This window comes from Spinacia oleracea, chromosome 3 (assembly GCF_020520425.1).
Source record: "Spinacia oleracea cultivar Varoflay chromosome 3, BTI_SOV_V1, whole genome shotgun sequence".
Classification (NCBI taxonomy): Eukaryota; Viridiplantae; Streptophyta; class Magnoliopsida; order Caryophyllales; family Amaranthaceae; genus Spinacia; species Spinacia oleracea.
The window spans coordinates 151,491,634-151,517,507 of NC_079489.1; the positions used below are offsets into that span (position 1 = coordinate 151,491,634).

Consider the following 25,874-nt stretch of genomic DNA (forward strand, 5'->3'; position numbering starts at 1 on the left):
GTATGTGTTTTTGAGGAGTTTTTGAGTTGTATTTTGAGGCGTAATGTCAGAATTATGACGTTGTATTGTTGTTCTCCTCCTCATTATGCTGAAAATGAGGGGTATTTATAGGAGGAATGGGTGCAAGGCGCCAGCACACGCGCATCACGCTGGACCAGCGCAGTGCGCTGCTGACGTGGCTTGAATGCCGCCAAAGCAAGGACGCGGGCTCCGTCCTTGTTTCGTTTTGTAGTGTTGTACCTGTTGTACGAATAGTACTAGGTTTGGCGTTTTGTATTTGCTTGGAGGTTAAGGCATCATTTAGCGTCTAAAAACAAGCCTTTCTCGGGTTTTGAATTCCGGTTTTACGGGACGGGCTCCGGCATGCTCGGTTTTGTGAGTCGGCGCCCGAATTTAACTTGCCTTATATGATTTTGAGTGGAAAAGGCCTAGTAAAACCAATGGGATGGTCTACTAGATGAGATTGTACTTGGATTTTGAAATTGGATTTGGAAAGTTGTATTTTGTACCGAGAACCGAAAGGGGAACGGTCTCGGGGGTTGGATTTATGATCTTGAATTTTGGAAGTATTCTTAGCAATTGGGATTTCCGCCTGGAGTTATTCTAATCACCTAGTAAGGATAATGGTATCGTCATCATCTCAGAGGGGAGACACAAATTAGGTGTCTACAATAACTTAAATATTTGAGTATTTTTTATTGTTGATATATATGGTTATATATTATTCTAATTAATAAAAATAGAATACGCGTTTTAAAATCCATTAATTCATTAGGTTGAACCATACCCGAAAACTTCAGGTCACGAACAAGCATTTATCCATGCCTAAACTTAAAAGTGATCGACCTGAATTAAACCGAACCAAACTAATTTGTTGTAACCTGAATCGATCTGAACCGGTTGGCAGGTTTATCCATAACAGATTTATTAATTTTCCGGAGTAGTATGTGAATAATTGATCATAGACTCGTCGGTGCTAATTTTATCTCCTCCTTTTCCCCACACACTATCCCCCTCTCTCCTGCTTTTTCTCTCCTCTGTAAAGATATGTCATGGCTAGTCACCTCCATCGCTAACTCTCTCAAGCTAGACGACTACGAAGACGATGCCACCACCGCAAATTCCGGTGAAAATCCTCCATTACGACCTAAAAACCCTAATAATGCGGACGATCACCAAACCCACAGCCGCCGGACGGACTCATCCGATTCATCCTCACCGCCGGATCATCAAAACACCACACCTCGTGGCGTCAAAGACGACCTCTCCGAGTTCTCCAAAACCCTAACTCGACAACTTTGGGGAGTCGCCTCTTTTCTCGCTCCTCCTCCACAGATCTCCGATCGCGATCCGCAAATTAACGATTCCGAGGATAATACCGGCGATCTTGCTGGAATTACAGGGATTCGTAATGATTTGTCGGAGATTGGCGGGAGGTTTCGGTCCGGAATTTCGAAGCTCTCGACTAATAAGGCGGTTTCCGGATTTTCGAAGATCGCTTCGAATATACTGCAGTTTGCTTCGGAGGAGGAATTGTCGATTGAGGATTACACTCAACGAGGTGTCATTGGTGTCACGGAAGAGGTGGTTTCATTTGCTAGGGATGTTGCTATGCATCCTGAGACTTGGATTGATTTTCCTTTGCCTGAGGATGACGAGGATGAAGGTTTGATTCAACTTCCCTTCCTTATTTTTTATGTTTTTATTCAAGAGTTGTGAGCTGCTAACTTGCCAATTGTGTTTTTATCTTTGGCGTAGAATTGATTTATTTCATCGATAAAGTGTGCATAGAAGTGATAGAACACTAGTGTTATAGTTGATTGAACTCCTTGCTGGTTGTGATACAGATTGCCATTCCGCTCGATACAATAATGGTGAAGAATTATTTATTTCATAGATGAATTGTGCATAGAAGTGATAGAACACTAGTGGTATAGTTGATTGAACTCCTTGCTGGTTATGATATCGATTGTCGTTTAGTTCAATAAGCAGATTTCCTTTGGAGTTTTATTCAGGATTTCTGGTGTAGGATGTGTTATGCTAAATCTGAAATTTTGAAAGGATGGGATAAGGGATCGTAATCTCGTATTTTTGTTCCTGTGAGAATGATTCCGATGACCATGTTGATCTTGAGTGGCTGTTGAGAACTCCTTTTTATCTTATGGAAGAACTTGATTGGTTGAAAGCAATGTATTCACATTTTGTTGCTGGTTACTATTCAATAATTTCCTATGGGAAGTCACGTCCAGTTTTCTAAAGCAATATTTTCTCTGAGTTTACTGTGGCTGTAGTTCTACATCGTGCAAATTGGTTTTACAGAAAGTGTGGATTTTATATTTTCCGATGTTTGTATTTTTCAGCATATCTTGAGCATAACAAAGGTTCCCACTTTTGTCTTCAGATTTTGACTTGTCAGATGCTCAGCAAGAACATGCATTGGCTGTTGAACGTCTTGCACCTGAATTGTCTGCCTTAAGAACTGAACTTTGCCTAGGCTACATGAATGAGGGCTCCTTTTGGAAAATTTATTTTGTGCTTGTGCACCCTAGACTTAGCCGTCAAGATGCTGAAATCTTGTCTACACCACAGGTAGGTTGTCACTACTCACTCTTGTCCTTAATTATTTACAAATTCATTACTTGATATGATGTTTAGCTATTTACAAATCAACTATGAGTCCGTGTGTTACCTCATATATGATTTGTGAGCTACGGAGTTGAAATTAAACTCATTGAAATTACAGTTTTTGAAAGCCAATTAGCCAGCATAGAATGTCTGCAGTTTGTTCTAAACTTCTAATCATCTTCGTGTTTGGTAATGTTGTCGGCATAACTGCACAAGTAATATTGGACTTAGGAATCTTTGAATGTTTAGTGTTATTGGATTCATTTTAAAGCGGGACCAGCTATGGGAGCCAAAATACAAGGACAGAGGAGCTTTTCTTTTAATTTACATGGCACGTGGTTATTATCTTGTTGCATGGATTTTACCTATCTTACATACTTATGCATCCAGGCTAGTAGTCCTGTTCGCATTTGGTTGATCACTTTCAGAACTGAAAAATGTACTGGGAAATCAGCGTTGAGAGAGTCTGAGATCATAAAGAAGAGAGAGAAACGGGTTGGAGAACGAACTTAAGTTGCATAATAATCACTAGTAAATATTTGGAGAAGACATGATGTTGGTATGTCAGGGTGTATATTTTCTTACTTTGCGAGGCTGTTTTAATGGACTAAAGTAACTATGCTGTCAAATCAGAAGCACTTATAATAGTTTTATTATAAAGACAATACTGCTGCCTGCTAGTCATCATGATGAAGCTTTTAAAGCATAATATATGGTTCTCTTAACAATTACAGAAAGCAAGACGAAAACAGATTTCCGTTTTAGTCCTACCAAATCCTAGCAAGTAGCAAGAGCCATGCTTTGAATTCCTGTACAATTATGTTGGATTACCTTTGCCGCTCTGCTCTTCTTTTTGTTACAAATACAATACGTTGCTGAAACTGACTGGCTGACTAGTTGACAAACTAAATGGTTCAATTCTTGTATAGTTGTATCGCCCTTAACTGAATTAGTTCAGTAAATTTCTGTTTTGGTTTTTCCATAGTTAGCTCCATTTTAAGTGTCTTGGCTTGATGTTTTGATGTGAATATTAGCACGCCACCAAGAACAATTGCTAGAAAGTAAATTTATCCAACTTGATTAAAGAATAAATCACCCTCAGGTTAGCAAATAAATCTCAACAGACAAACACAAACACACCAGTATGTTTTTAAGCAAAATATCAGAACTTCTATTCAATCATCTCCAGTCGAAATAAAGTTTACAGCATAAACCTATTTATAGAATTATAGGCCAAAAAATAGTAATGAATCAGACTAAATAATTATAAATATAATAATCTGTCCTAATTACGCTGCCACTAATCAGATCTGAACATTATTCAATTTATTAAAGTAACTAATCTAGCTAAGTACTAGAATCCTAGCTAAAATATAACATGTTGTTCGACTTCTTCCACTAATATGCTAGAAGACAATAGATAAACTTTATGAAATTTAAACTAGAACAAGTCTTTAAGCTCATGCTAAAAGAATAAGTAGCAGCCCACACCAAACAGATACATTGACATCAAACAGCACAAATTACTAGTGTAGCTTTAATCTGTAGAATTAACCATATCCCAAAATTATAAAGATCAATACTATTGATATTTTTTAGTATACGGGAAGCACTGTCATCGTGTTTTGTTTTGTTGGAAACTTGAGTCATATGCAGATCTGAGTTTTATACAGATCTTTCGATGTATCTAGTCTTGTGTGTATTACCGACAAGAAAGGCTATTGTCATCCTAGTATATCAAATTAAGCAATGCCAGATATCTCCATGAAGAATTTGGAGGAAGTTATTCTAACTTCAAGGGGTACTCTCTGGTGACCCTTTAAGCTAGGGCGGTATCCATAAGCATTTTGATCATCCAATGATGACAGTGTTCGGTAGTTTGGTACCATGGCTCTAATATGACACTAGGGTTTGTCTGGAAGAATTACAACAGTAAGGATTGTACTGTGGATGCCATAATTGATTTTTGGGGTCACACTTGTTTAACATATATGAAGGATGTTGAGAATTATTATATTGAAACTTGAGGGAAAGCTCATTACGACCTATTAGTCATTCCGGTAACTATCCTTTGGAAGACATCACGACCCTATGTTTGCTCCAACTTACATTCCCATGGTACCCTTGCCATCGTTTTTCTGCATGTTAAAGTTGAACTCGTCTACATCCTGCCCCAAACCATATGGCTGTTTCATTATCCTCCATCAGGTTTTCGTTTTATGCTAATCTTACTGTCAAACCCTCTTTATCACATATTTTCATAAAAAAATGTGTTATTCTGTATTTTTTGATGATATTTTTGCTTTACACCATCCTCTTGAGCAAATTTCGCCCCATGCTGAAAAAGCGCTACATTATTTGTTGGTTGCTTGTATTTGCTAATGCTTATGGTATCTTCTTTCTTTGAAGTTGGCTGTTTATCTCAGTTGCCAGTTGATACTTTATGACAGAGCTTTAGCAACTAATTTTATGATAGATTTCTTGATACATTGCTGTCTACTTCATGTTCCTGGCTCTTGCACTAATGTGTTAGGGTATTCTGATTTTAACACTGAACACTGTGCTCCTATACAGAGTAACTTGTAGCAGAATCACTGTGCTCCTATATTCATCATGCAATACAACATGGACTGTATCTTCTCATAATTTCACCTTTAATATAGACAAACTGTGAGAGTTTGTCCATTTCGTTCTTTTTTACTACCAGCCACTGCATCTGTGATTAGCAGTTTGTGACTTGTGTTATCAATTATACTTTCTTTAATACTCATACTCCATAGAAATACCCATCTTTTTCTTCCTTTGATTCTGTCCAAGCCCAAGCTGTCACAGCATAACCTTGCAACCTTTGAGTTGGGTGGTTCGTACATACACACGTACATACGTATGGGGGAGATGGAGAGAGGGACAGTAAAAGAAAGTAAAAAAATTCAATGCAGGATGAATTATGATTTCTGAAGTCAGCCCAAGTTTTTGAGGAACCACTTCTGTTGGTCATTGTAATCTGGCCTTTGATCTAAACTATGAGAGCTATTATTTAACTGATAAAATTCTTCTCCTGTGAACTACTTTTACCTACAAGGTTGAGCAGTGAGGCTGAACTATGATTTTTGAAGTCAACCCAAGTCTTTGAGGAACCACTTCTGTGGTATAGTCAAATATAAGCTACCTATAAATCTACAACTTGTGCCTATGAGAATCAATAAACTGAAGTTTTCTCCTGTGAACTAAAGATGGCAATGGGTCGGGCTTCGGACCGAGTCAAGGGCCTGAACAGGCCCGGCCCATGCTAAGCACTCTGTGTTGGGCCGGGCTGAATTTTCAAAATAGAGCCCATGGCCGGTCCCAGGCCACTGGTCTTTGTGGGCGGCCCGTGCCTAAGCCTGATTTTACTAAATTTAGCGTGCTTTGACGTGTTGTGCCTTGTCGTATTTTTTCAAAAAATGTGGCCCAGACCTGGCCCACGACGTCGTTCTTGTGTCGGGCCGTGCTTTTTTCGTGTCGGGCCTCAGGCCGGGCCGGCCCACAACCATTTGCAGTGAACTACTCGTCTCTAGAAGGCTTCCTCATAGTCTCCATCTTTTTCTTTGCTTCCAGTTAAAGATTTTTTCATACATTACTTGCCTTAGTATTTTATTTTATTTTATTTCATATGTATATCCCAGGTAATTCGTGCATTCTATTGAAATATACGGAGTACTTCATAGTTCATTTGTTGCATATGTTGGAACTATCTACTCTGTTTCATCAGTGTTTGATTTTGAATTTAAGTTCTATCTTTCCAATTGTTTTCATCAAACACTAAATTTGGTCCATGGGTTGAGTGAGCTTCAATGCACTCATCATTCTATTTTTTTATACCTTTACTAGTCCTACTTTCATACTGATCCATCACTCTGTTTATGCAGATTGTGAGAGCCAGAGCAATGCTAACCCAAGAGCTCCATAGCCGTGGTAAGCCGTATGACGCTAGAAATGTCAAGAAATCTGCTGATGTTACAGAGTTTTCGCATGAAGAACACCCATCTACTTCAGTAGCTGATCGGTCTGAGTCCATCCCAGTTGAGATACTCGCCGTTGAGCCAGCCTCTTCTACAGTGACAGACGCCGTTGAAATAGACAAACATCCAATCACTTCCACTGAAACTCCCGTTATCGACAAAGCAGTTGTTAACGAAGTCTCTAAGAATCAAACAGCAAGCGAGGGTCCAACAACATCCACCATCGACGAGGAAGTTTCTTCAAAGAAGCAAATGGACATTAAAACACCAAAACCAGACACTCCTAAAACAACCATAGATAAAAAAGATGACGAAGATGTAGACGATTGGTTGAAAGAAGATAGTACTGAAGAAGGAGGTCAACCATTCAAGGGAACTTCGTCAACTTCCTATCAAGTACCAAATAATGATGATGAAGATGTATCTTTTAGTGATCTTGAGGAAGAAGACGATGTTCCCACAAACTACAAAAAAGAATCTAGTGATTGGATTAAGCTTAGCGGCGGCCGTTCCGCTGATTCCTCCAAGGATGTTATTGCCAACAAGAGTAAGGAATCTAATGACTGGCTAGATATTGAAGATTTTGATGATGCTTGATGTCTGTTATAATTTTTATTTTTTACCTTCTTAATCGGCATTGTGTGTTATTATCTAACTTAAATTGTCTATGGTTTATTTCGTTCTCATGGTCGTCCTATGTAAATAATGTATTTTTAATTTACGTCTTAGTTCTAAATTTCTAATGGAATGACGCTTTTATCAGCTGTAAAACGCGATAAAAGAAATGGTCAATGTAAATCCCTGTTGTATATGGTATTTCTCGTCTTGTTTGTTAATTTTTTCTCAATGATTTGCTTTGCATATAATCTTTCATACACGCAGATATGCGTACGATATTATATAAAAACTAAAAATTGTGGTTCAAAAAATAAAATTGATTTATTGACTGATTTCCTTTTCACCTTTTTATTGTATTCAATAATTAATGTTAATACTTCCTACGAAGTATAATTTATGGTTAAAATGGGTGTTTTAGAGATTCTATGGAGGGATACTAAAAAAATACGTTAATAACCTCAAAAGTTTTCTTATATCCGAAGTTTATCTTTGCCATTAACATTACCAAAATAAGTTCGTAGATTATAAATCTCACTCATTGTCTATTGTAAAGATGGTTGTGGGCTAGACTGTGATTTGTCCTAAACTCGCGTGTCTTGAGCCTGAATGAGTTTGGCCTATATCAAGACCATTTGTTTCGGGTTGGGCTGTAAGGAAAATTTCAAAAAAGGAATGCATGCACCATCGGGGCTGGTTTCATACTTGAGCATAGTTTCACTAAACAAGACATGTTTTATCGTGTCCTGTCTCGTCGTGTTTTTTTTCCAAACAAAAAGTGCAGCCACAAGCCCAGCCCATACCCCACGACTCGTGCTCGTATTGAGTATTGCTTTTTTCGTGTTTGGCTGTGCCATACCTCAGACCGGCCCGGCCCAGAGTCATTTTTAGTGTATGGTGCATCATCCTAGTGCATAGCCTCTACCAGTAGTTGGAAGTAATAGTTCACAGATATGGTACTTTAGAAACTACGAACGCCAACCTGTAACGTATACTCCATAGCTGTTGAGACTTGTTAAAGATCTATTTGCATTATTACATACAGCCCTACACCTAAACTTAAAAACTGGAAAAACTTCCTAAAATACTACTCCTATACACTTTTGTATTCTTAAAACCTATTCTTTGTATTCACAAACTACATGAGATTATTGCTTCATATATGTTTCTTTTATGACCTTATGTGTCCGAAATTGCCCGATATCCTCTCGAGTCTTGACCAAAGCAAGCTACCCAACGATAACAAACTTGGCTTATCGTCAATACCATTTGTATTTTTATAGTCTATGCTTTTGCTGAGCGGTTTTTCATGCTGCACCGCCACAGTAGTCGTCGTTCCACCTATCTCTTTCTCTATCGCCTCCACCATTTCTTTGCTTATCCTGCGACCTGAACTATCTGTAACATAGAATGTTCCGATTGCTGTTTCATCTTTGGTGCCGATCTCGGCTCTTGTTACGGATAGCCCATGCTCCCGGAAAACCCTTGTTACATCTGAAAGTAGCCCTGTTCTGTTCTTGGCCGTTATATCTAGCTTCAAACCCTACATAAAAAAAAGTATGGACAATGATTCAGTATAAGTTTCTAAGACCAGTGATCAAGTTCATTTCAGAAAAGAGGGAACGAGGGGGTTGGTAACCAGCAGACCGGATCATCTTGAGCCAGGCCCGGAAACAACGGGGGGTTGGGCAGAATTTTTAGACCCGGACCAATTTTTTTTTATAATTTGGCCCGAAACAGTGGGTTTTGGGGGTAGAAATCGACCCGAAATTTCACCCTACCCGACCCGAAAACAGAAGAGCCGGGCAGAATTGTTAGGCCCGTTTTTGGACCCGGTCTCATTTTCACAAAATTTAGGCAACTCAAATTGGATTTTAGTTATAAATTCGGCCCAACCACAAATGACCAAGTTGCTCATTATTTGGCCCAAAATAGCAGGTTTTGGGTAGAAATGGGCCCAAAGTTTCTCCCGACCCAACATAATGGGCAGATTTTTTTGGCCGTGGCACAGCCCAACCCAACCCGGCCCGTCTTTTGATCAGTTCTATACGTAACCAGTCATACCTGCGTGCCTCTCCTTTCTACTGCAGCAATCAAGCATTGTCTTACTCTACGCCTCTCGTTTTCGGTCTCCACCGTACATCCGTCTTTGCGTCGCACAAAATACTCCTGAGATAAAAGAGTGCAATAACACACACTGGTTAACATTCTTTTGTTATCTACACTGCTTTGCTAATAATACCTAATAAAACTGATCAATTATGTGTATACAACCGCATCACTAATAAATAGGGAGGTTAATTAGATTCACCTGAGCTGCAATGGAGGAATTGGAAGAAATGGCAGCATGAAACACCGCGTATTGCAAATCAGTAAGTGTACAAACAGTGTCGAAAAGCAACTTAGGACGGTCTTTACACCTTATATTTACCACAGTATACCCTTTCTCTTTACAACTCTGTATTGACACATGAGTACACTCACAAGTCATCCCATGATGCCTCTCACACTCTACCCCTTCACCACCGCCGCCGCCTACACCACCACCGTCAGCCAACATGAGCTGGTGGAGCCTCCGCTCGGTGTGTGTCTGAGTGGTGGCAGGGGTGGTTAACCTCACGTTCTGTTTTTCACCATTTTTATTACGTGCATCAACAACAGTCTGTAACTGTTCTTGTATGTGACACAGGCGTTTCTGATCTGTGATTGGTCTGGTTGTCTCCTGATCGTCCACGTAGATGATGCATGCACCGCGGTGATTGTGGGTCCACGCAACACCGGCGCTGATGTGGCACCCGAGATCAGCAAGGACTGCGGATACTTCAGATAGTAAGCCTCGTTGATCTGTTACAGTCATCTCTATGGCCGTATGCTCCATTACAACTACATGGCGAGGTCTCAGGTTTCTTTCTGGGTTTACTTGCGCCTCTTTTGAATTCCTCTTGGTGCATACCGCCTTCAAAAATTTCAACCACAACTTGTGTCAATCTTAAGCCTTGTTCTTTTTCATTGAATTTCAGGATATTTCAGTTCAGTTCAGTAAAATTCAGATCAAGAAAACATGCATGTTCTTTTTGGTTGAATTTCAAGATCTTTCATTTCAGTTCAGTAAAATTCAGCTCAAAAGAAACATGCCTGTTCTTTTTGGTTGAATTTCAGGATCTTTCAGTTTAGTTGAGTTCAGTAAAATTCAGCTCAAAAGAACACACCTGTTCTTTTTTTATTGAATTTCATGATTTTTCAGTTCACTTCAGTAAAATTCAGTTAAAAAGAACATGTTCTTTTTGGTTGAATTTCAAGATCTTTCAGTTCAGATCAGTAAAATTCAGCTCAAACGAACAGAGACCTTGCTCTTCATTTCATTTCCAAAACTCTTAAAATAAGTACAATTGTAACATGAGAAAGAATTGTGTTGGGAAAAAGAGAGGACCTTCTGAATGTACTGAATGAGAGCTTCATCAGTAATCTTGTTGCCAAATTGATCCGTCACGTGGAAGACTGAAAACCATACAATGAAAATGAACATAAACACAAACACAAGGACAAGCTTGGAACCAATTTGTATATTTTTCCAGCTAGAAATCTTGTTTGGATTTTTATTTTTATGTCATAAAAGGGAAGAATTATATGATGAAAATGACTACTAACCGTCCATGAACCATCCACCATCAGAAGAAATGTATGATTTGGAAATAACAAGGTCTAAATCAGTCAAGATTTGAACAACTTCTAGCAGAATCCCATGCTTGTTTGCGCTATCAAACTGTGATTTCACATAAAGCAATTAATTAAGTATAAACATATACAAACTTGCCCATCATACAAAATTTGCTCACGTGAAAAGGTGTTTTGCTCAACATATTCCAATCTTATGTGGAGGTTTCTGTTTATAATTTGCTTTTACCATCCAACAAAAAGCAACATTTTTTTTGGGTGCGAATAAGTCACGAGACAATACAAATAACAAATGCGAGCGGAAAGATTCGAATCTTAGACCTATCGTATACAGACTTCTCAGTGTTAATCACTGGACCAGGACCTCATTGATAACGAAAAACAACTATGTTTCAACAAAATTAAGCTCACATTTCATGTTCCTACAAGAGCTACAAAATAAACCTAGATTCGATTACTTATCCAATACACACCGAAACCACATTGACCGATTTAACCCAAATCGAGATTGGCCAGACCAGGAAAACAAATACTTCGTATATCTGAAAATTATTAGGTGCACCCGGGTACACCGTACACCCAAGGATATTTTTATGTTCACGAATATTCTCACATTTTCCACTTATATAAAGGTGCACCGTGCACCCCGATACAGCTAATATGTTGTATCGTTTATCAATTGAGACGTACCCCTTTTTATTGTTACTCCTATGGACTATAGTCCTATGTTATCATGTTATCATGTTTCTTGACAAATGACAACCAAAGTATCCTTAAACAAGCTTTTTTCTTTTACTTTTGATCCCTAGTTCCGTACCATGTGGATTGTTTCCTATTGTGACAAGCCTCTAACTCCATAATATGGTATCCATCCATGTTGGATCAGCTTATGAAATTAATGATCAATTAATCATACGGATAACATTGATAATCCTTCTTGCATCCGTGGACTTCACTAGCTATATCCCTAAAGACCATACATAATATATACGGATATTTCATGAAATACCCCCGAGTTTTGCCTTAATTCACCAAATGCCCATCAAGTTCCAATAATTCACCAAATACCCCTCACAAATGACTTAATACCCCAAATACCCCTCCATGACGTCATCATCCTTAATTAACTCAATTATCATCTAATTAACCCACCCATTTACACATTTTTCCTAATTAACCCATTTTTTCCTAATTAACCCATCTTCTTCCTCTCACTCCTTCCGCCACCAACCCTTCTTCCTCTCCCTTCTTCCGCCACCACATCGCACCCGTTTTCTCCCTCCTCGACCCATCACCGCCGCCACCACCTCGCCCCCATTTACCATTGAAGCCCCTCGCCTTTTCCTCCTCCCTCACGCCCTCCCTCCCTACATTACCACCACCGCCGCCACTCATCACCACCATCTGATCTCCTCCCCCGACAACACCAACACCACTCATCATCACCATTTTTATTTCCTTTGCAAATTCCAATTCTTCAAAGCAAATGATGCGTCAAATCTCATCAATCGACATCCAAGAACAACTCTAAACCCAATTATCATCCTCCTCCAGATCCACTATCTTTCTTCAAAATAAACCCATCTTTTTCCATTATTGATTTCTTTGCATTATTTAGGTTTTCATCTCCAATTTTTTTTGGATGGATTCGCACTTTTCATCTCCCTATATCACACAAATCAAATTTTCATTCAATTCACACTTTTTCAATTAGTTAATTCCAGCCAAAAATTCGTCTTAATCGAATAATTTTCAGCCAAAAATTCTAGTTGCTTCCTTCTCGTTTTCCAGCCAAAAATGGCGGTGCAAGGTGGGTTTGGTAAATTGGTGGTGGTGATCGAATGGTCCAGAAAAAGGGAGAGAGTTTGAGTAGAATCTTGATTTTGTGGTCCCTGAGTTATGGTGGTTTCTAGGGTTCCTGGGCATTGAGTTCGACGAGGATGAAGGAGATGGCGGGGTGCTGGAGGCAGTAGCAGGGGGCTTCCATGGAGGAAAGGGAATGAGGAACAAGGGTGACCGAATCAATTGAGGTGGGTGGTGGGTTAATGGAAGAAGGAAGGGGAGTGAAAAAGAAAAAGAAATGGGTGGGTTAATGGGTTAATGGGTGGGTAATTAAAGATTAGGGGGTTAATGAGGGATTAGGTGAGTAATTAGATCGTAATTGGTCGATTATGAGGATGATGACGTCATAGAGGGGTATTTGGGGTATTAAGTCATTTGTGAGGGGTATTTGGTGAATTATTGAAACTTGATGGCCATTTGGTGAATTAAGGCAAAACTCGGGGGTATTTCATGAAATATCCGTAATATGTATATATATATATATATATATATATATATATATATATATATATATATATATATATATATATATATATATATTATTCCCTCCGTTTTTTAATGTTAGTCTGCTTTCCTTGTTGAGTTGTTTTTTCTGTTAGTCTCTTTGGGAATATTACATTTATCCCGCTATAAGAGTTTGTATCTTTAATGACAACCTAATTACGACGGGTCAAAAAAATCCGTCGCAAATTTTTTTTGTGACGGGGCTAACAACCAAACAAATACGAGAACAACCGTCGTAAATGTCTTTTATGATGAGTTAATAATGTAATTTTCCATTAATGACGACCCCATTTTATGATAGGTTTGCGACAGGAAATCCCGTCATTAATCTCATCGTTAATGGTACAATTTCTTGTAGTTCCCCAACAGACTAACATTCACGAATAGGAAAGGAAATAGTATTGAACTACTAATACAAATTACTAATACATGAGAGAAATTCAAACATAAGACATGTCGTACAAAACCCTCACTCTTAATTACTCGGTCAAAACCTCGTTGGTTTAATTTTAATAATTAAGAACATCCAATAATTTAATTGGAATGTGATGTAAGGTATCTGTTTTTAGTTGTTTCCACCTCTAATAATAGGTAGAATATAGAATCCATAATCAAAGACCCATTGATTGGAAGCTTAATCAAGAACCATAATTAGATTAAACAAATACTTTAAAACAAAACACAAACATTATAAAAAAGAAAAGCGGTGGTTCTAGAATGTCTAACCTTGATAAGAGTGCAATCTTTAAAAGCGTCGTTATCAATTCGAATCCTACATTATTAACCCAGAAAAACAGAAATTAAGTATGAAAGTCAAAAAATTATGAATCTTTAAGCACAATTAATCCACTGATTAGTATTGATAAAAAAATATAAATTAACCTTGGAGGATTTATATGTTCGATCAAAGATTCGAGCTGGGGATTGAAGTAAGGCCTGTAATAGCAAAATTGTGCCATTAATTTGCGACGCTTTTATTATTTTTGACGGATATTGCGTCGCTGTTGTTTGACGGGATCTTTTCGGCGCCTTTTTTGACGGGATTCTTTCGACTCTTTTAATATCTTCTCTGGTTTTTTCTTAATTAGGGTAGCTCAATTTGTAGGAATTCCCAGTAAATTTATTTACTTCTCAATCAATTAAAAACAACCCCAAAAGTTTTTTTCCTTTAAAAAAAGGAAAGAAATCCTTAATGGGTTTGAATGGGAGGATTCAGAATTGAGAATTTATGGAAGAAAATCAGAGTTAAATAGAAAGAGATAGAAAGGAAAGTGAAGAAGTGATGACATAGAAAGAAAATAACTGGTTATTTGTTGTTGCAAAAAGGAAGGTTTTTTTTTCTGAAGTTTGTTATCTTGGAAGATGGGTTGGGAAAAACAGACGTTGAGAGGAGAGACAAAACAAAAATAAAAGAACAAGAAAAAGAAAGGTGAGGAAAGGAGATGTGGTTTATATATACGAAGTACGGCGTATAAAACAGATGTTGGGATAATGGATTGGAATTGGGATACGTGCTTAATATTTCATGAAACACAAATTTTTATTTATTAAAAGTTGATAATAAATATTGTATACCGAAATAAAAGTTAATTTAAAACGGCAACTTTTGTGTAAGACTGTCTTACCGGAAAGACCACTTTGGTTGCTTAACTAATTAGTTCCATTTCTTAACTAATTGATTACATTGCTTAATTAATTGATTCAATTGCTTAACTAATTAATTCCCTTGCTTAACTAATCGGTTTCAATACTTAACTAATTAGTTCAAGTGCTTAACTAATTGATTCCATTGCTTAACTTATATAACACCAAGGTGGTCTTTTGTGTAAGACCGTCTTATAGAAAAGTTAAAATGCGTAAAATTTACTTTTATTTTTTAAGGATATATTTTGTATTTTAATAAAAATTACTCCCTCCGTCTCTTTTTGTTTTTTACGTTTTCCTTTTGGGTATTTTAACATGTTCTTTACATTTCCTTTTATATTGTCACATAAATAATTTAGTATTCTATCAAAAAATTTGTCCAATTATTATTTCAACCAATTAAATTCATTGGGTCATTTAATCTTTCACACTTTTCCATTGGGACATTAAATTTTTTCCATTTTCCAATATCAGATTTTTTATAAAAGTGAAAACATTATAAATAAACGTAATTTATCTTGTTTAAATAAAAAAAGTTGAGGAATCTCGATGCAAATTAATTATTCGTTAAAACGCGTGAAAAATACCAAACGTAAAGAACAAAAGGAGACGGAGGGAGTATTATCTATCAAAAAATTAAGTAAAAGCTACAAAAATATAGGGTAATTGTTAGCCTGATGTACAATAAATTTATTGTACACCTTATACGTGCAAGACTTTTTTTTCAAGAAATATATACTTCGTACTAGACAATCTAATATATATATATATAAAGGGGAGTTTTTTGGAGAACATTTAGAGCGTCCACGTAGGATTTCCACGTCATCACATGTTATTAACTTATTAATTAATTAAATAAAGAATATTAGAGTCTTGCCATGATTGACCACTTAATAAGATAAGATGATAGATAATATGATAAGATAGATTCCAACTAAAATTTATCCTACTTCTCTTCAACCTTTTTATATATATACATATAAGCTTTTGATGGGAATTTATCCTACTTCCTTTCTACGTTTTTGTGATAAAATATGCAATGTGACGCAATGTGGTGTTAATTATACCCCGGGGACAGATGAGATTATTATCCAGTGTTGTTATTTTTGGGTGTCTGTTTATTGTTTCAGAACATGAGAAGATGAAGCTTAAGGTGTGAATTCTGATTCGTGGGAAACAGTTGATATGTTGTGTTGTTTCTTTGATGGTTTTTCTGTGACACATCTTGCTAACCATGTCGTCTAAGTTTATATGCTTTGTTCTCATAAATCTCTTTATGGGCTATTGGCATATCACACATTTTTGGTCAATCATGATTTTGCTATGTCTATAAACTTAAATGCCTATGTCTTGAGTAGTTATCGTATTTGTGTTTTGTATTAGGTTCATATGTATTAGAAAGCGTTGTTTAGTTTTGATACGTAGTATAGCAGACTATTTTGGATGGGCATGCGTTATTTCCATGTCATCAAATCTCTGAATAATATATTTCAGATTATTAAAATAAAAATAGATAAATAAGCACCTAATAAAAGATAATAAGAGATAAATTTTACTAAGAATAAAAAAGATAAAGTACTAAGTAAATAACAGAAAAAAATACAATTATCCTATTTAAAAAAATAAGATAGAATTACAAATAGTGAATTTTCACAAAGACAAAATACCATTGGGAGTGGATAGAATAGTCAACGAAGAAAAGTAGATATAATTACAATTCTTCATTCTATACAATTGCATACGTATGCATATCCTTAATAGAGTTTATGTGACCATTCTATACAATTCTTCATTCTATACCATTACATACTTATGCATATTCGTTATAGAGATTATGCATATTCGTAATACTATAAAACACTCTATGCCTAGATAATTATCAAATATGTAATAGAGTTTTATTTATATTAAACCTTCAATATTTGGATTAATTCATATCATAAATTTAAATCATAATAACTATTATTAAGCATACAATAGAATTCTACTTTCTATTATACTTATAATTTATAAAATACCTATTTCTATACGATGATATGTATGAAAATTGACAAACCCGTGCATCGCACGGGCTTCAATACTAGTTTTATTTATTTGTAACAAATTAAATGGATAAAACTCACATGACCTCTACAAATATATTTGAATCTAACAAATACACAACATAAAATGTAGTTTTAATAAACAACACTAAAAACAAACTAAATGAAAAGCAAAGGGTCGGAAATAGAAATTTCAGCTACAACCTAGAAAACCCTTAATTTTATAAACCGTGGGAAGAGGAGGAGATAAATAGAGAAAGAAAAACAGCCAGAATTAAGTCGACAATTAATAAAACGGATTTTTCATGAAATGCCCCTGAGGTTTGCGTTAATGCACCAAATACCCCTAAACTTTTCAGAATGCACCAAATACCCTTGAGGTTTTAAAAAATAACACAAAGTACCCTTAATGAGCATTTTCCGTCAATTCATTTAAGTCTCCGTTAACATTAAATTTTTTAAATTTTTCTGTTTTTCTTTCTCTTTTCTCTTTCATGTTCCTTTGTTCTTTCTCCTTCTCCTTCCCAAAATCTCAGGGAGTCTGCAAATCAAATTTTTTTTCCTTATTTTTTTTTTCTTTTTTTTTTCCTTTTCCTTTATTCTGCTTCCTTCCCCTTCTTTCCATGGATCCTTAAATTCGAACAAAAAATTAAAAAAAAATGGGTTTTCTCTCTCCTCCTCCATGGTTGCGAATTAAGGGTTTTTTGGTTGCGAATTTTCTGCTAATTATGAGTGTTTTTTTGTTGTGAATCATCTGCAAATTAAGGGGTGTTTCTCTTCGATTTGTGTAGATAATATTTCTCAATTTTGGGTGATTTTTTGGGTCGATATTTTGGGTTGATTTTTTGGGTTTGGAAGAAAATAAGAGGAAGAGTTCATTGTGAGCAGCCATGGTAGTCTCCCCCAATCACATTGCAGGCTCCACCACCGTCGTCGCCCGTGTAGGTTGGAGATGGGGTATGTTTTGTTGAAGATTTCGTGAATAATTTTTCCGGGTGCTTATATATAATGGCTGATTTTGTTTGGTTTTGATGGTTGGGTTTTGTGATGATGATGGTGATGGTGAAGAACAGGAGAGAGAAATTGGGCGAGAGTGAGAAAGAAAAAGGGGCGGGTTTTGCGAATTGGAGGAGAGACGGTTAATTAGGGATAGGATGGTGATGGTCATTGCTTCCATGGTGGTTTGAGATGAGAAAGAAGATGATGATGATGAAGATGTCGTATCAAAATTACAAAGGTGAAGATGAAGACAAATGAAGAAGCAAGCAAGCAGAATAGCAGATTCACATTTTGGGGTCAATTTTTTTTGTTTTTTTAATAGCTAATTAGATGATTTTAGGGGCTTAATTTTTTTAGATAATAGTTAATTAGTTTTTTAGGGGTTTAATTATTTTAATTAAGTATTAATATTAGGATTAGTAGAGAAAATGGTGAGTAAAGGCAAACAAGTAAATTCATACTAACGGGGACTTAACGGAATTGACGGAAAATGCTCATTAAGGGCTTTTGGTGTTATTTTTTAAAACCTCAAGGGTATTTGGTGCATTCTGGAAAGTTTAGGGGTATTTGATGCATTAAGGCAAACCTCAGGGGCATTTCATGAAAAATCCCTTAATAAAACGGTTCCTTCTAACCTATGCAATTAATATATTCTACCCATAGTTAGGGCTGTTGAAAAAACCCGAAAAACCGAAACCGAATTCGAAAAACGAAAAAACCGAATCGAAAAAGCGGGTAACCGAATCGAAATAATAGGGTCAGGGTCAGTCTTTTTGAATTTTTAAAAAAACCGAACTGAACATGCGGGTAACCTACCCGAAAAGCGGGTAACCGAACCGCCCGACATTACAAATTTTTTTTTTACTTTATTCATTTTTCCAGTAATACTTTTTAACAATATTGAATTTTTCTATTTTCTCCGAAATTTCCCTCTCAATTTTTCACTTTCCTCATTTTTCCAGTAATACAGTTGTTTTTGCTGTTTTGCTAATGTTGTGATTGATGTTGGATTTTGCTCGATCTATTACTGTTGGATGATGTATTATTGTTGTTTGCTAGTGGTGTATGATTTTGTTCTTCCATTTTTTTTAGTCAGACTATTTTAGTAGATATTTAGATTTTTGTACTTACTTTATTTGCAATTTTTATAGAAAATATTTCATATTAATTTGAACTATTACCCGACCGAACCGACCGAAAAAAACCCGAAACCTGAAAAAGCGGGTACCGGTAGTTATGGATACGGTTTAGGGTCGACATTCTTGTAACCCGAAACTAACGGTTACCCGAAATAAATTCATAACGGGTAACCGAACCCGATTTTGCACACCCCTACCCATAGTTACATATATTAACCGTTTTTTTTTTTTTTTTTACTTCCCCTTTCGTGTATATATTTTCCTATGCATTAGTTGTAGTTTTATTTACGAAAAAGTTCAAACTTAAATTTTCTTTTCGTTAAATTCATGAAATGACCTAAGGTTTCACAAATTTTACGAAATACGCTCACGTATTCAGAAGTGCACCAAATACCCTTGGGATTTGCGAAAATGTATCAAATGGCTTTATTGACTAACATACATACTTTTTTGGCGGGGTTTTGACTAGGGTTGACTGGTTGAGGAGATGTTGTCAATGCTAGGCGATAATTGGAGAGAGGTCGGATGAAGAAGGAAAGGTTGCTTGACAAAGGAGAGAAATGAGCCGAAAATTAAAAGGGTTGGGGTTAATGAATTTTTTAATAGTTTTTTTTTCTTTGGGTACCCGGTTCACCCTTAGGGCTAATCCGAATTTGGGACGAATTCTAGGTGGATAGGTTCCAGTCCTATCAATTGCTATTGCAGGAGATCGAACACGGAGTTCTCCCTACCAAGTTCAGCCTCAACCACCACTAAACCAACATGCAATAGATTTTTAATAGTTTAATTTAGTGGGGTTAGTGGGTTAATTGATTTATTAGGGTTTAAGGCTATTGGCTAATGGTGTATTTGAATACTCCGTATTTGATATATATTATTAAAAATATGAGGGTCTTTTGGTGAATTTTGTAAAACCTTAGGCTCATTTAATGAAATAAGTGTTATTTTTCCCAACGAGATACACGTTCGTTTTGGAATCAAGTTTTTAATTTTCATTGCCATCTAGGGCCAAATATTAGGTACAGTAGATTATCAAAGAGTTCCACAATACATTGATCTCTTCCTTAAATTCCATCACATCTGATATATGGAGTATTTATAAAGCATATAAACTTTGACTTTCATGATCAATTTTAACAAAGTGATTACTACGTATTTGTTATAAACGAATTGGCTGTTTTAGAGATTTGTTGTATGTGTTTATTTGTTGTATTTGTTGTATGAAACTACCATATGTATAAAGATGTTGATGTTGCCGTTAAAAAAGTATAACTACACAGTGACAAAAAGTCTTAATATTTGGTTAGAAAAATATATATATTTGATTGATTTAAGGGGCCGTTTGGTTCACAAGGGGTAAAGGGAATGGAACCAACAAAGGGTTTGAAAATGAATAGAAAGGAAATCCCTAAATTATCACAAGTTGTTTGGTTTACAAAAATCAAAAGGAAACCCATTCTTCCCACCATCCCTTCCCTCAATCTACAACCACCACTCTACCGCCACCCCTCAACCGCCGCCCCACTCTACCGCCTCCCCGCCTCCCCACCCACCCATTACGCCCATTACGAGTACCGCCTCCCCACCCCATGCGCCGCCCCTTCCCCTTTCTCTCTCCTCTATTTTCTAGATCTAGTTTTTCTGGCGAGATTAGGGTTTATTTTAGGTAGTTTTTTAGATGATTTGGGTTGTATTAGGGTTGTTTTAGTTGTTGTATAGTGGTTTCAGTGGCTGTAGCGGGTTGTTGGGTGGTGTTATGGTGGTTTCCGTAGTTTTAGTGGTTTCGTGGGTGGTGGTACGGTGGTTGTTCAGTGGGTTTTGGAGGTTTTGGGGTGGTGGCGCAGGTGATTGGGTGGTAGTGTGGTTGTTCAGCGACGCAGGTGGTGGTGTGGTGGTGCGGTTGTTTAGTGCATTTTGGGGGGAGAGGGGCAGGCGGTTGGGTGGTGGTGTGGTGGTCAAGGTCTGTCAAACGGGTAGTTAAGTTGGTTGGGTGAAGAGGAATTTGGGGGTTAGGGTGATTCCTTGGGGGGGGGGGGGGGAATCATGGTAGAGGGATGTTGGGGAATCAACGGGGTAAAGGGAATGATTGAAATAGTCAAACAAACGACAAGAAAGGAAACCATGACAGTTGATTCTCTTTTCCTTTCTTGAAGACCCCCAACCAAACGCCCCTTTAATTATTTGAACATAACTACTTGATCACAATGTATAACTACTTGATTTTTATTAGAAAGTGTAACTATTAAGAAATTGGTTTTTATGTTTTTTTTAAACTCAAACTGTCGATATATATATTAATTAGTTAGGGGAAAAGGTACAAAATAAAACCTCAAAACATGAGGTTGAAACCCCAATTGCAAACTGAAACCAGACCTATTCCTCCGTTTAACCTTATTCATATCCAAATTAAAAACTTGACAAAAGGGTAATTCCTACTACCCGGCCAACCCCCCATTGCAAATCTCCTAATATAATACTTTTTCTTAGTAACTATACAACACATATAATCCAAATGTATACAATCCAAAAACCTAAAACGTCAAATCATCTTCATCTTCAATATGCATTTCCCAAAACACAAATTGGCATCAACCCTCAGTTGTTGGTGACCTCCCCGTCTTCAACTTCAACTATCTCTATCGCATTAACAACTGTTGAACCACCAACAACAAAGGGAGTGATGAATTCCTTTCCTTTACCTTTTATCCATCTGCACCTTGTCTTTGTTTGAAGAACTATCCACGTTTCTTAATTGTTGACACGATTGATCCAAAAACAATTTGAGAAGCTGAAGAGCTTGCAGCAGTCTTGTTAAGAGTATCCACATTCTAATCTTTCCATGCAACAATAGTAAGAGCACTTGCACGAGCATTCCTTCTAACATTACTTGTATATTTAGGATTTGCATGCTCAAAATCTATCTCATAATCTGCCTTTGCACACAAAGGGATAATATAAAGGATTGATTTTTATGTATATAAGACCGACGTACATAATTTTTGGTGTTTGCAAATATACTTTTTGGTGGGAAAAATAAGAAGAAAATTTTAGTTCGACCTCTTTTAATAAATAAACTTACGACTAATGCACAAGAGAATCTAATATATATATATATATATATATATATATATATATATATATATATATATATATATATAAAGGAGGCATATTTGCTGAAAGATTAGAACGCCACCTAGGATTACTAATGGTTTCGGCCAATGAAAAATAAGATTTCTAATTTATTTTTGAATTAAAAAATTGATTGCCATATAGATAATTAATTAGGTGCCACATAGATATTTTAATTAATTAATTACTAATATATACAACTCCATCTAAAATCAAACACTATAATAATTAAAAAAAAATCTAAAAAAAATCCATTCAAAATCAAACACTAATCTAAAATATCTAAAATAAAATAAATAAAATTCATTATCCAATATTAGAGCGCCATGTAGGGAATCTAATGGTTTTGGCGAATGAAAAATAAGATTTCAAAATTAATTTTGAGTTAAAAAAGTCGAGTGCCACGTAGATAAATAATTAAACGCCACGTAGATATTTTAATTAATTAATTAATAATATTATGCATATAAAATTTCATCCAAAAACAAACACTCTCATAACTTCTTCTTTTTTAATCTAAAATGAAATTTAATGCAAAATCAAAAACTAATTTAATTAATACGAAGTATATAAAATTGGTATATACATAACAATTTAATAGAATCCGTGCATCGCACGGGCTAAAATCTATGTGACACCTAATTAATATATACAACTTCATCCAAAATCAAACACTCTCATAATTAAAAAATAGATCTAAAATAAAATTCAATTCAAAATCAAACACTAATATAAAATAAAATTTAATCCAAAATCAAACACTAATCTAAAATAAAATTCAATCCAAAATGAAAAATAAGATTTCAAAATTATTTATTAATTAAAAAAGTCGAGTGCCACGTAGATAAATAATTAGGTGACACGTAGATATTTTTATTAATTAATTACGAATATTACGTATATACAACTCCATCCAAAACCAACCACTAACAATTAACTAAAATGAAATTCAATCCAACATCAAACACGTATCTAATCTAATATATAAAATATAGCAGTTGATATATATAACAGTTTTATTTTTAACTTAAAAATTTAATAGAATCCGTGCATCGCACTGGCTAAAATCTAGTAAATAAATTTTGTATCATTATTATATATGTTACTATTGTTTGACTATTTTTTTTACGTTGGTATATTAAATAAATTATATTTATATTTATATTGTTATATTAAAATATTTCATGGTTACTAATTTACGATTAATAGTTATTGTTACGTCAGATTTTAGATCTGAATTCGAACTTGAATTTTAAAAATAAAGTATTACTAAGCTACCCAAGTACAATTTATAACTAAAATAAGTACGTTTTGATAAGTTTTGATAAGTTCAGATACTTTCAGTTAAATTAGATAAGTTCATATAATATAAGTTCAAAAAAAAGTGAAAATCAAGTGAATAAAACGCAACCTAGTTTTATTACGGAGTAATAATTTATATTATCTAATAATAACAAAGACATATTATTATCGGCAACTTTTGTGTAAGACCGCATTACCGGAAAGACCACTTTGATTGTTTAACTAATTGGTTCTATTGGTTAACTGATTAGTTCTAGTGCTTAACTAATTATTTTCATTGTTTAACTAATTTGTTTCAGTGCTTAACTAATTAGTTCAAGTGTTTAACTAATTGATTTCATTGTTTAACTTATATGACATCAATATGGTCTTTTGTGTAAGACCGCCTTATATAAAAGTTTGTATATTATTAATATAAAAAGCAGAGTAAATAATGATTACTTTATTAATTTATATTTATTAATATTTGCAACTATGATGAATATTGGCTAAAAATTTAGAAATAATCTAATAACTTTAAATAAGGTCCAATGATGTATAAGGTCTCATGAGTCATGAGGTTCTACACTTCTAGTTATAGGATCTTACAAAGTTCTATAAAATAAATAAGGTCGTATAAGTTAATTAAATCTTGTAATTTCATATAATTTCGGCTCTTATATAATTTGAAAATAACAAACCTTAGAAAGATAATTAAAAAATAAAGACTTATCCCATGTTTTTTTTAGTATTCATTTTGTGGGTAAATGTGAATATGCTCAAGTAGCCGACTCACTTGCGTGCAAAGCCAATGAGTGAAGATGAAGAAAACCAGAAGGTTGGTCAAATGAAAGATGGTCTCTTGTGCATTTTCCACGTACACAAAATTATGCCAGGTGGCAAACTCTACCATTTATTACCTGTATAATTGTGTGACAGCTCACGAATGCTGCTGTTGACACGTGGCTAAAAAGCAAACTAATCAGTCTTCGCATTTTTTTGTTTAACGAATAATTTATTTGATTCAAATACGAATATATCATTCCCAACATAAATTTTAGATACAGTCATACATACCTTTTTTTTTTTTTTTTAATTTAAGGCTCCATTTTATTGGACTTATTTTGATTGAATTTATATTATCTGAATTTATCTGAACTTAACTGAACTTATCTGAACTTAACTGAACTTATTTTATCTAAAAAATTATTTTGTTTGAAATAGACTTATTTGTGTGTGAAAATTCTGACAAAACTTATTTTTGCTGAACTTAACTTATCGAACTTATCTGGACTTATCTGGACTTATCTGGACTTATTTTGTTTAAAATAAGTCAAAATAAGTCGAACAGCACAAGGCCTTAACACAGTATTATGCAGATGTTGAACAATTTTGTCAACATTTTGTCATTTACTCTAGGATTTCGATAAAATAATTTTAATTCCGAACTAGTTTTTATTTTTGCAACATAAATTTTAGGATATAATCATACAATTAATATAACCTACTTTGACAATTTAATACTCTGTATATTGTTATTCAGATGTTGAACAATTTTGCCAACATTTTCTCATTCACTATAATTAGGGCTTCGATTCGTTGGATTTGACGAGGAATATTTTTCGTGAAACATAATTTTACATGGAAAATATTTTTTGAATTCTAGACTAATTGTTCTTTATTTGGTACCTTAAAAAGTTATTGACAAAAGAAAATGGGAGTTGATGATTGAAATTCGACGAAAAGAGAGAAAATGGAGCTGGACAATGCTATAGGTCGTAAGTTGCGACAACAAAATATTGTCGTAATATTACGTGTCGGTATTTTATTGGTACAAATAAGCACCATGTAGGCTACACATCATCAATTTATTTTACTATCAATTGAATATTTTTACTATAAAAAATATAAATAAGACAGTCGATACGGTTTCCTTCCTGATAAACATAAATCACCTTGACCTTCCAACTTCACTAGTTATGTTAATTACGCTAAGGTTGACTTATGCCCAGTTAAAAAATAAATGTTGACTTGTGCCTTTATTCACATTGTTTTCGTGTACTCTTTTGGTATTCGGTAAAGAAGTCAGAGAATTAGATAATACAACGCACAAACATTCACATAGGCTACAACATTAGCTCCTCCAGTCCTCCACTAGTCTTTGAATGTGATAGACTTTCCTTATATTTTTGTACGGAAATGATAAAAGTCGTAACATACGACCTTTAAACCGTGTTACAATTATAACATGACATACTTATGTGTCATAATTTAAATTGGAAACTAAAATATTATTAGACATTATCCTCATCCAGGGAAAAAAAAACATACTAGTACTTCCTAATTCCTAGACATATTTGTTTAATTACTGCGTCAAG

The 25,874-nt window shown here is 35.2% G+C and overlaps 2 protein-coding genes across 2 annotated transcripts; one reads left to right on the forward strand and one right to left on the reverse strand.

Moving 5' to 3' along the window:
• Positions 1–947: 947 nt before the first annotated feature.
• On the forward strand, positions 948–7,462 carry LOC110792595 (uncharacterized). The gene is made up of 3 exons (XM_021997421.2): positions 948–1,666; positions 2,402–2,589; positions 6,534–7,462. Exons 1-3 carry the CDS (start codon positions 1,048–1,050, stop codon positions 7,221–7,223), a joined length of 1,497 nt encoding a protein of 498 aa, XP_021853113.2. The 5' UTR covers positions 948–1,047; the 3' UTR covers positions 7,224–7,462.
• Positions 7,463–8,217: 755 nt separating this feature from the next.
• Positions 8,218–14,670, reverse strand: LOC110792597 (ACT domain-containing protein ACR1). Its single transcript, XM_021997422.2, has 7 exons — positions 14,145–14,670; positions 13,989–14,034; positions 10,890–11,004; positions 10,672–10,739; positions 9,553–10,197; positions 9,306–9,410; positions 8,218–8,784 (listed from the first exon to the last, which is right to left on the reverse strand). The coding sequence occupies exons 1-7, from the start codon at positions 14,219–14,221 to the stop codon at positions 8,413–8,415; spliced, it is 1,428 nt and encodes a 475-aa protein (XP_021853114.1). The 5' UTR covers positions 14,222–14,670; the 3' UTR covers positions 8,218–8,412.
• Between the last annotated feature and the right edge of the window lie 11,204 nt (positions 14,671–25,874).